This window comes from Bubalus kerabau, chromosome 6 (assembly GCF_029407905.1).
Source record: "Bubalus kerabau isolate K-KA32 ecotype Philippines breed swamp buffalo chromosome 6, PCC_UOA_SB_1v2, whole genome shotgun sequence".
NCBI lineage: Eukaryota > Metazoa > Chordata > Mammalia > Artiodactyla > Bovidae > Bubalus > Bubalus kerabau.
The window spans coordinates 19,427,380-19,439,785 of NC_073629.1; the positions used below are offsets into that span (position 1 = coordinate 19,427,380).

The 12,406-nt window shown below is 38.9% G+C and overlaps 1 protein-coding gene across 1 annotated transcript; it reads left to right on the forward strand.

The window, feature by feature from the left end:
• The first annotated feature begins 707 nt into the window (after positions 1-707).
• TCHHL1 (trichohyalin like 1) lies at positions 708-4,201 on the forward strand. Its single transcript, XM_055586840.1, has 2 exons — positions 708-857; positions 1,599-4,201. The coding sequence occupies exons 1-2, from the start codon at positions 726-728 to the stop codon at positions 4,044-4,046; spliced, it is 2,580 nt and encodes an 859-aa protein (XP_055442815.1). The 5' UTR covers positions 708-725; the 3' UTR covers positions 4,047-4,201.
• The last annotated feature ends 8,205 nt before the right edge of the window (positions 4,202-12,406 follow it).

Below are 12,406 nucleotides of genomic sequence, written 5' to 3' on the forward strand. Positions count from 1 at the left end.
TGAGAGCTCCAGACACCCAAATGCATTTTTTGCCTCAGGAACTTCATAGATCATTTTTGTTTTAAAAAACTATAAACTATTTGTATGACATAGGTATGAATACAGTTTAATAAGACACAGGACTCAGACCTATATTAAAATATAGAGTCATTTAAATGATGGATAATGACTAAGGGGTCGAGACTCTGTTTTACCAGTGAATTCATGGAGCCACATCTTGGTAAAAACATGTTGCTTGGCCTGCATACATGGAGGCTGATTTTCTGTGTTACTTCTCTTTCCTCTGGAAGTTTTTCCTAACTTAAAAGTTATACTTTCCTACAATGAGGAGCTAGATTGAGCCAAGAGGGGAGGAAAACAGGTGGCCAGACTCAGATGATGCTGAAACGATTAGTATCACTCTGTTGGCTTCATTTGTACATTTTAGTACTTACATTTGAGTTCTTTTTCTACTCTCCTTTTACAATAAAGCTTTCTCTGAACACATGAGTGTCTCTACTTTCTGCAGGGTAGGGAGAAGTATCTCTTCTAATATTTATCTGTGCAAAAATTTTATCTCACCACATTATCTGGCACAAATTTTAAGATAAAGAATAGAACAGACGATGTTAGTGGAGCTGGGGGAGGGACAGAAGGAAGGGAGATCTGGTATCTCCTTCCTGAGAGACCTATCCTAGGAAGTGAGTTTTGTTTGTTCTTTCTCACAGTCTCCTGAGTTTGTAAAGATGCCTCAGCTCCTGAGAGACATCCTCTGTGTAATTGAGACATTCCACAAGTACGCCAGGGAGGATGCAGCGACGCTGACCTGCACAGAGCTGAAACAGCTCATCCAGAGCGAATTTGAGGACATTTTTCAGGTGAAGTGCTCATGGAGCTATGGAAATCCTTCTCCACTTTCCATTTCTCCAAAATACAAGCAAGATGGGCATACATAATCCCTCCCCATTTTACATTTGGTTACCAGCTCTCAGTAATCATTGACTTTTGAACAAATTTTTTTTCAATCTCTTTCCCTACTCTGTGCAATTGCTTGGTCATTAATTCTAGGGGGAAATGAGGTTTTCATCACTGGGACTATTGCTTCTGTAAAGTAGGCATCTGAGAGGAGTCCTGAGCTTAGATGCATCTACATGCAACTCACAATTGATATGAATGTTCCTTCTAAATGATAGTTCTCTGATCACAAATGGTAACCAGAATCAACAAAGTCTTACCTTCTTTGCGGAGGGGCTTACCTTCTTTGGGGAGGGTCTTCCCAGATGGTGCTAGAAGTAAAGAATCCACCTGCCAATGCAGGAGACTCAAGGGATGTGGGTTCAATCCCTGGGTAAGAAAGATCCCCTGGAGTAGGAAATGGCACCTCACTCCAGTATTCTTGCCTGGAAAATTCCAAAGGAGCCTGGCTACAGTCCATGGCATTACAAAGAATCAGACATGACTGAGCACACACACACACACACACACACACACATTTGGAGAAAATTTCCCAAGTTCATGAGGAATAGAATCAAAAAAGAGGGTTCTTGGAAAACATGCAGACACTCAGGGCACTTGACCACATATAAATAGGCTGATTTTTTCACTGTGTTTCCATGCAGCCATGTGCCATCCATGCTGTGGAGAGAAACTTGAATCTTCTGAATATTGACAGTAATGGCGCCATCAGCTTTGACGAATTTGTTCTTGCAATCTTCAGCTTTTTGAATTTCTGTTACCTTGACACACAGTCACTACTAAACTCAGAACCAAGACAAGTATCTAAACCAGAGGGGATGCCACATGATATGGGTCTTCAGGTGACAAATGGAACTGACCAGTGGACAGAAGGAACTTCACAAACTCAAGACAAAGTGGTGCTTCCTTCAGGAACGGCATCATCAACTCATCTCAGCCTCGAAGAGAGAGCAGTTGAACACAATAGGGTGGACCCACAGGGACATACCACAGCTCACAAACTACCAGTAGAAACGTCTGAACACAGTGACTCTAAGAACCAACATCTGAAAGGAGATGAACAGAGCCAGAAAGTGGCCCAAGATGTATCAGCAACAGGTGACAGTAGAACCCAACCTGAGACAAGTAAGCCAATGGCAGGATCAGAACAGATCAGCAGTCGCACAAAGCGGGAGGGACAGAATAAGGAGATTCTCCAGAAGGGAGATACACTAGCCAGGAAACAAAGTGGCACTGAGACAGGAGAATGGTTTGGAGAACAGGAGGGGAGCTTGGGAACCCTGCGTTCTCCACTGGAAGAAACCACACAGAGGCCTGGTGGATCATCTGAGGATCAGGAAGTTGCAGGAGAGAAGGGTGTAAAGGAACACCCTAAATCACAAGAACCATCAGTACAGGGAAAAGATGAGCCCAGTTCAGAACATGTCGACCTGCCAAAACAAGCTGCTGCTCGGAAACCATCTCAGACACAGAAATCAGCTGCTCCCGAGGATGAGAGTAGAACAGCTGAGACTCAAGAACCACCCGTACAAGAAAAAGAATATGAAACAATGGACTTGTCAGTCCAAGGTGAGAACAGAAATGTTCCAGAAACACCCATGGTTAGAGTTGAAAGGAAGGATGTAAGAGGTCCAGAGGTCCATCAAACAGTAGGGCAGAAACAAATTGAGGAAAAAACTCAGCCACCAGCTCTGGAAGAGCCAACAGAAGATAAGAAGTACCATGAACTCCAGGAATCATCGAAAGAAAAGAATGCTGGAGAAGATTCTGAGACACATGAGTTAAACTCAGAAGGAGGAGAACAGAAAGATTCCGAAATTGAAGGAGCCATCAGCCCAGGAGAAGAGGCAAGACATGCTGAGGAAGGCACAGCAGAAGCACTTGTGAACAGTAAAAATGCCCCTGAAGCAGAAGGGACACCAGGAACAAGAGAAAGAACATGGGAGTTGACACCACCTGAGAACCAATCTGGAGAAAAAAATAAGATGATCACCAAGATTCATGACAAGCTGGTCAAGGAAGATGACGGCTACCAGGGGGAAGGTCCTGAGCCAGTGGCCACACAGAATGATGAGAGGTCTCCTGAAACCCCCAACAGCCTGACTGCAGAGGATGTTGACAGCAACTCAGAGACAAGTGATCTGTTTGTGCAAGGGGATTCCCAAAGTCAAACAAACCCATTCAGAGGGTCTGTGCAAGGAAGTGACAGTAATAACCCAGAAACTCAGAAACACTTAGCACTGAGTGAGGAAAAGAGAGTTCAGGAGGCAGCAGTGCTGGCAGTCAGAGGAGAGGATGAGCAGCTCACAGAGGAACATGCACAGGAGCACAAGGATCAGGGCTCAGCGACCACAGGCCGAGGCCCAGCTGTGGAGCCCAGGGGACACCCCGATACGCAGGTGTTCATAGTGAGAGATGAAAACACAAAGTCCCTGGAGCCAGGGATCCCAGGTGCCCCAAATGCAGGCTTCACTAACCAGCTTTCCGTAAGGCAACTCCCTACAAAGAAAGACAGTAGAAAAGAGCTAAAGGACCAGAGCCCAAGTACCAAAGAAGAGGAAGATGGAGCCCTAGAGGCCCAGGAGGATTTAGTAAAAAGTCTGGATGAGAACAATGCAGTCTCCCAAAAGACATGCCCTGCAACATTGGAGGAGGAGACTGAAAGCCCCCAACAGCTGGCAGGAGAACAAAGTCTCTCTACGAAAGAACATGATCCTTTAGTGTCTGAGTCGGGCCTTGAAGAGAGGATGCAGAGAGACCAAGAGCTCTGTTTGGTGGACAGAGGTGCAGAACGTTCTAGTCCCCTGTACGAGGCCCTGCAAGAGAAGAAGCTGCAGCAGACATCCAGTGTATCAAGCCCAGAGATCTGCAGAAACCAGTTGAGTGCATCCCTCACCAATGACAGCTCAGACTGTCTTGTCTTTTTTATTGACAGACAAGCACTACAAAAGTACATCAGGGAGTTTCTGCCTGATGAGGATCCTACTGGTGCACAGCAAATATCAGCTCCCCAGGCCTTGGAAGATAAGCAGGGTCGCCCTCTAAGAGAGGAACTAGAACCACAAAAGGAAGCAAGCACTCCAAAGCAATGAATCATTATCATCATCCCAGGAGAGGTTCCAAGGAACCTCATACATCTAAACAGGCCCCAGACTTCTTCTCTCCCAGTCACTCTCAATGCTCATACTCACACATTCAGATGAAGATTAATAATCCCTTAAATCCCCTTCCTAAATTTCTGCTGTTGTTGTTGTTTAGTCTCTAAGTCCTGTCCGACTCTTTTGTGAACCCATGGACTGTAGCCTGCAAGGCTCCTCTGTCCATGGGATTTTCCAGGCAAGAATATCGCAGTGGGTTGCCATTTCCTTCTCCAGGAGATCTTCCCGACCCAGGGACTGAACCCAAGTCTCCTGCATTGGCAGGTGGATTCTTTACCACTGTGCCACCAGGGAAGTCCTCCTAAATTTCTACAAGAGAAAATTATAAAATATTCATCAGCAGAAGCTACCAGCAAAGAAATGTCATACCAAACATTGTACCACGTGAAGCTACTTCCAAGTGCGAAAACAGACTCTCATGAAACCATTTATCACAATTTACCTGTTTACTAAAAACAGAAAAATCTTTTCCAAATCTTTAATAAATGTCAAGTTATTCAATTGATTCACTGATTTTTTAATAATGTGACAGTAGAAAGTATGAGGCTGTGCTACTGTCTTATAATTATAAAATATCTTTAATTCATAGATGTACTATTGTGCATCATGACATTTCCTACATAAATTTCAAGTTTATCTAAAAATTTTATCCCTCAAATAATCCTTTATCACCATAACTTAAAATAATTATGATTTCCTAACACCCAATTAAACTAGATTGCTGACTCTTTGCTCATGTCCAAGTGCAACTAAATCTATGCCATAGATTCACTCATTCATTTACTTGTTGAGCAAATTCATTAAATTTTATTCCTCAACATATCCTTTTCATAGTTTCTGGCTCAAATAAGCAATCAGAATAATTATGAAGAAGAGAGAGAATACAAATCCAAAATATACCTGATTCTATAAGATGTTCTTGTAACCACTGCTACTGCTAAGTCATTTCAGTCAAATGCTTATCCATATGGTTTTCTGAGGGCATTGTATTAAAATTAACAAATAAATAACCGGATGAGCAATATCTTTTGTTGGTTCATTTTTTCCTTTCGTTCTCCACCTAGCCTTGGAGGCACTGATCAGAAACAAAAACAAACAGTGATTTCTGTTTTTTTAAATGACTAATTAAAGGATTATGCTCACAGAGCTTAGTAATGACCTAAGAAAGAAATAAAATAGTCATCATATAACATTTCCTGTGGCAATAACACCCTATCTCCATTGCATTCCATTCTTTCGAGGCTCAATTTTCTTGCATTTCAACTCATATTTCTTCTGGAATCTATAATTCCCCTAAATTTCTTCCCCTTCCAACATTTTCAGATCTTTTCATTCTACCTTCAAACATGAATGAATATCCCTACCTGAAAAAATATCCCTTAAATGAACAACAGACTCAAGACAATTCACAAAAATTAAAAATGTATCCTAGAGCATAAAGTAATCAGCTCTTTTGGCAAACAACTTGGCAATATACATCTGGGACCACGAAAATGACAAAGGTCATGAATAATATATTAATCAAAGACACTATACTGATGACCAATAAATGTATGAAATCTTCACTAGACTGCAAAAAATGTAAATTTAATAGCTTTTTTGCTTATCAAATTAGTATAGGTTGTTTGTCTGTTTGTTTGTTTTTAATAACCACACAGTGAAACTGAGAGTGTGGGGAAACAGAAACTCTGAAATACAGCTGATAGATGTATAAATAAGCACAACCTTCCCAGAAAGAAATTCAATAATATGCATAAAATATTTTAAATATGTCTCAGCATTGTAAGGAAATAATCAGACAGGTCAATAAAAATTTATCTACAAAGGTATGTCATAGCATATTTTGTATGTGTGTGTGTGTTTAGTAGCTCAGTCATGTCTAACTCTTTGCGACCCCAGCCCAATAGGCTTTTCTGTCCATGGAATTTTTCAGGCAAGAATACTGGGGCAAGTAGCTACTTCCTACCCCCAGTTATTTCCCCAACCTAGGTATCGCATCTCTTGCGACTTCTGCATTGGCAGGAGGATTCCTTACCACTGCACCACCTATAGCAAAAATCAGAAATAACTTAAATATCCATCATTAGAAGGATGATAAATTAACTTATGGGTACTAGATACTGTGGAATGCCAAAAACCATTAATAATTATGAGGTAACATACGATTTAATTAAATGAAGATGGATTAATAAGATACTAAACTTTCAATGATTATAAAATAGTAGATAATGATTCCATTCAAAGATTAATAAATGAATCAACAGGCAGAGCATGAGATCAATGTTTTAACAGTAGTTATCTCTAAGTAGGACAACTACAAAAAATGTTACTTTCTGTTTTGACATTTTCTTCATTTTCCAAGTTTTTTATAATGAAAATATACTACTTTGTAATCAGAAAAATAAGATAGCCAATTAATAATCTTTAATTATTAAACCTATTATTTTTATTATTTTTCTTTTTTCTTCTTTTTTCTCTTTTTTCTTTTTTTTAGCCTCAAGAAAAAATTTAAAGTAGAAAAAGATTTCCTCACAAAGATGTTCAAAACACCATTCTTTACAATAATAAAAAGTGGAGAAAATCAAATTTCTAATAATAGGGGGATAGGTTATATAAATTACTAAATATCCCCTTGATGGTTATTGCATAGTCTCTAAAATGTGCATTTATGAAGCATCTGAATTTATACAGAAAACTCCGCATGTGGAAAAATATGACAACATCTGTGCTTTCAGTATAATATCAACTATATTTAAAGATAGTTATATAAGGTGGAGAGGAAATATATCTGGATATATACAATGCTCATCTCTTGCTGACAGTTTTAATTTATTTTCTTTCCTGTTTCTAAATTTCTCTATTTTTGAATGTTTTATGTACTAGCATATTTTATTTATTCTAATTTTAAAAAATCAAAAAAATAATAACAGCTTTTAAACATCCTCTTTTTATTCTAGAGGCAATTTTTTTTCTCACCACCCTATGTCCTTTGAAGATGATATTGCTCTTCACCCAACAAGCCTAAAGACCTCTAACCTCCATGTTTTTGGCAGTTGACACTAATGATTGCCCCCCCTCCCCTGAAATGCTCGCTTCACTGGTCCTTCCTTCCTCTCTTGTGGGTCTTTCTCATCCAGATTGCAGATTCTTTATAGAAATAAGATATTTCTATTCCTGGACTTTCTCCCTCTAAGAACATATCCTTGACCCAAGTTACTATTATTTCTTACACACTGATAAGTCTCAGTTCACCGTGTTCAGATTTGACTGCACTCCAACCCAATCTATGCAAGTGCTCACAAGATATAATCCTTGAGATTGCCAACCACTCCCCAATAACCTGGCTTGTCTTCCAGGCAGTATACTTCCACTACAGTATCTCAATAGAGTCTTCCTTAAACCCTGGTGAATGGAACAGCCATGGGCCCTGCCCTCATGAAAGATACAGTCCTGCATACGACAACCAAATCATAAAGTCCTACAAAGAATTATTCAAAGGCAAGTTGTCTAAGTGAAGTAAGCCAGACAGAGAAAGACAAATATCATGTGACATCACTTATATATGGAATCTAAAAAAAAATTATACAGATGAATTTACTTACAAAACAGAATAGACTCACAAATGTAGAAAACAAATTTATGGTTACCAATGAAGAAAGAGGGGATGGATAAATTTGGAATTTGGGATTAAGATACACACTATATATATATATATATATATATATATATATATATATAGTAGATAAACAACAAGGAACTACTGTATAGCAAAGGGAACTTATGTTCAGTATCTTATAATAACCTATAATGGAAAAAATATGAAAAAGAATATACATATAACTGGATCACTTTGCTGTACACCTTAAACATTGTGAATCAACTATACTTCAATAAGATTAATTAATTATAATTGAGCTCCTCTGGTGGCTCAGATGGTAAGGAGTCTGCCTGCAATGCAGGAGAGCTGGGTTTGATCTCTGGGTTGGGAAGATCACCTGGAGAAGGGACGGCTACCCACTCCAGTATTCTTTCCTGGAGAATTCCATGAATAGAGGAGGCTGGCAGGCTGCAGCGCTACATTACATTCAATTAATGTAAAAGTTAGTTAATTTTTTAAATCAAAGGCAAGGTGCTGGTCATATTATTATTTCTATCTCCATGCCTCTGCTGTTGTGGTTTACCTTTCCTGAAACACATGTTCATTTTCTCTCTATTCCTCAATCATACCTGTCCTTAAAATCCTAGACTAAACCTTACCTCTACCACTGATCCTTTAACTACTGTATCACTCATGGCCTGCAAGACCCAGATTAATATTTTAATACTTACTGGCTAGTATTATTAATTGTTTTCTGAGTGTTACTTCGCTAACTAAATAAATTATAAGCCAGTGGAGATAAAGAAGAATTCTTATACTCTAATACTCCACGTGTCCTTGGACAACATATTCAATCTCTTGACCTCAGTATCTGCCCATGTAAGATGTCATTATGCCAACTCACAGAGCTGTTGTGAGGGATTTTTTTTAAAAAAAAGAGCAGAATTTTGTCAATAAGTAGCAAACGACCTAATTTCTTTTCTAAAAAATGGTGCAAAATGTAAACAGTTACTTCAGAAAAGAAGATATCAAAAAAGCCAGTGAAAAGGTACTGAATCTCATTAGAGTACCAGGTAAGTGAAGGTTAAACCACAGTGAAAACCACTCACACATGCCAATGTCTGAGATTAAAAAGTGATGATATCAAGAGCATGCAGAAAGACAGAGCAACTAGAATTCTCACATCAGTAGCAGGAGAATACATAAATATAACAATCATTTTGGAGAACTGTAGGGCAATACTGACTAAAGCTGAACATACGCAAACCGTCTGGCCAAGTAATTCCATCCCAAGTATACAACTGAACAGAAATGTACCAAAAGACAAATTCAAAAGTATTCACAGTAGCATCATTTATAACAGCCCCAAAGAGAAGATAAACCAAAGATCCACCAACTAAGAATGAACCAGTAATTTGCACTATATTCACATAAAGGACTATTATACACCAAGAATAGTAAAAGAACTACAGCCAGTAATGTGCTACATAGTGACTATAGTTAATAATACAGTATTGTACATTTGAAAGTTGCTTAGATAGTATATCTTAAAAGTTCTCATCACAAGAAAAAATTTTGTAATTATGTGTGGTGATGGGACTTATGGTGATCGGTTCAGTTCAGTTCAGTCACTCAGCCGTGTCCGACTCTTTGCGACCCCATGAACTGCAGCATGCCAGGCCTCCCTGTCCATCACCAACTCACAGAGTCCACCCAAACCCACATCCATTGAGTTGCTGATGCCATCCAACCATCTCATCCTCTGTCGTCCCCTTCTCCTCCTGCCCTCAATCTTTCCCAGCATCAGGGTCTTTTCCAATGAGTCAGCTCTTCGCATCAGGTGGCCAAAATATTGGAGTTTTAGCTTCAACATCAGTCCTTCCAATGAACACCCAGGACTGATCTCCTTTAGGATGGACTGGTTGGATCTCCTTGCAGTCCAAGGGACTCTCAAGAGTCTTCCCCAGCACCACAGTTCAAAAGCATCAATTCTTTGGCGCTCAGCTTTCGTTACAGTCCAACTCTCACATCCATACATGACCACTGGAAAACCCATAGCCTTGACTAGACGGACCTTTATTGACAAAATAATGTCTCTGCTTTTTAATATGCTCTCTAGGTTGGTCATAACTTTCCTTCCAAGGAGTAAGTGTCTTTTAATTTCATGGCCGCAATCACCATCTGCAGTGATTTTGGAGCCCAGAAAAATAAAGTCAGACAGTTTCCTCATTTATTTGCCATGAAGTGATGGGACCAGATGCCATGATCTTAGTTTTCTGAATGTTGCACTTTAAGCCAACTTTTTCACTCTCCTCTTACACTTTCATCAAGAGTCTCTTTAGTTCTTCACTTTCTGCCATAACGGTGGTGTCATCTGCATATCTGAGGTTATTGATATTTCTCCCAGCAATCTTGATTCCAGCTTGTGCTTCCTCCTGCCCAGCGTTTCTCATGATGTACTCTGCATATAAGTTAAATAAGCAGGGTGACAATATACAGCCTTGACGTATTCCTTTTCCTATTTGGAACCAGTCTGTTGTTCCATGTCCAGTTCTAACTGTTGCTTCCTGACCTGCATACAGGTTTCTCAAGAGGCAGGTCATTTTACAATATACAAATATCAAGTCAATATATATATATGAAACTCATATAATGCTATGTATCAATTATTCCTCAACAACAAAAAAGTATTGCAACAGAATTTCTTAAGTTTGGTAATTTTTAATATATATGTTTTATTGAAGTATAGTTGATTAACAATGTTTCAGGTGCACAGCAAAGTGAGTCAGTTATACATACACACATATATTATTTTTCAGATTATTTTCCATTATGGGTTACTACCAGATATTGAATACAATCCCCCGTGCTATACAGTAAGCCCATGTTGCTTGTTGTGTATCTATTTTCTATTTAGTAGTATTTATCTGTTAATCCCATACTCCTAATTTATCTCTGTCCACTCTTTCCCCTTTGGTAGCCATAAGGTTGCTTTCTATGTTAGTAAGTCTATTTCTGTTTTATAAATAAGTTCCCTTGTATCATTACTTTAGATTCCACATATAAGTGATATCATATGCTATTTATCTTTCTCTGTGGGACTTACTTCACTCAGTATGATCTCTAGGTCTATTCATGTTGCTGCAAATCACATTATTTCATTCTTTTTATTGCTAAGTAATATTGCATTTTATATATATTATATATATATATATATATATATATATATATATATATATATATATATACACACATCATCTTCTGTATCCATTCATCTGTCCATGGACATCTAGGTTGCTTCCATGTTTTGGCTAAATAGTGCTGCAATGAACATTGGGATGCATGTATTTTTTTGAATTAGTTTTGATCTTTTTCTGAATACATGCCCAGGAATGGGGTTGCTGGATCACATGTCACTCTATTTTCAGTTTTTAAAGGAACCTCCATATGGTTCTCCATAGTGGCTACACCAATTTATATTCCCACCAATAGTGTATGAGGATTCCCAAGCGTAGAAGAATTTTATAAGCATGATGTCAAGTAAAATAAGGCCAAACACAAAAAATTCATACTAAATGACTGTATTTACATAAAGTTCAAACAGTAGGAAAACTAATCTAAGGTACTAGAAGTCAGGATATGGTACTACTAGAGAGGAGGGAGGGGTTGAATATGGGCAAGAGAGGAACTTCTAGGGCACTGTATGTGCTCAGTCACTCAGTTGTGTCCAATTCTTTGTGGCCCCATGGCTGCAACCCACAAGGCTCATCTGTCCATGGAACTTTCTAGTCAAGAATATTGGAGTGGCTGCCACTTCCAACTCCAGTCTAAGGCATTGGTTATGCTCTATTTCTTGATTTGGGTGGTGGTTACATGGGAGTGTCTACTTGTGATAATTCATCAAGTATACACTTATGACTTAAATGTTATACTTCAGTGAGAAGGTTTGTTTGAAAAGCATAAATGGAATAATATGCATGAAAGTGCCCATCAAACTACTTGCCATTAGTAAGTACTCAATACATGTGTATTATTTATTATTTGTCATTGGACTCACAGTAGTCCAAATCCATAGGAGGCACTTTGTTCATCTATCAAGTCTATAATTAATCACCTACTGAACTATGTATACAGGGTACAGAATGATGAGCAAAACAGACATAATTCTTGACCTCAGAGAGTGTAGAGTCTGATAGAGGAAGAGAGTCATTTTAAAAATTAACACAAAACAATGCATAATTACAAACTGCAATGAGTGCTATAAGAAAAAAATCAACAGGGAGAACTAATTTAAATTGAGGGGTCTCTGAGAGAGTGGCATATCTTCATGAGTGATTACTGAATCCTATTTGGATGGCAAGTCTTCCCCACAAAGCACTTGCAAATGTGTCTATACCAATCAAGGCGCATTACTCCTACTAGTTATTATGGGAAAGGTCAATAAAAATCCACACTTCTTCCTCAAAATACCAGGAAAGAAGTATCTAAGAAGTGAGGAAAGTGAAAGTGAAAGAAGCTCAGTCGTGTCCAACCCTTTGTGACCCCATGGACTATACAGTCCATGGAATTCTCCAGGCCAGGATACTGGAGTGGGTAGCCTTTCCCTTCTCCAGGGGATATTACCAACCCAAGGTTCAAACCCAGGTCTCCCGCATTGCAGGCTGATTCTTTGCCAGCTGAGCCACAAGGGAAGCCC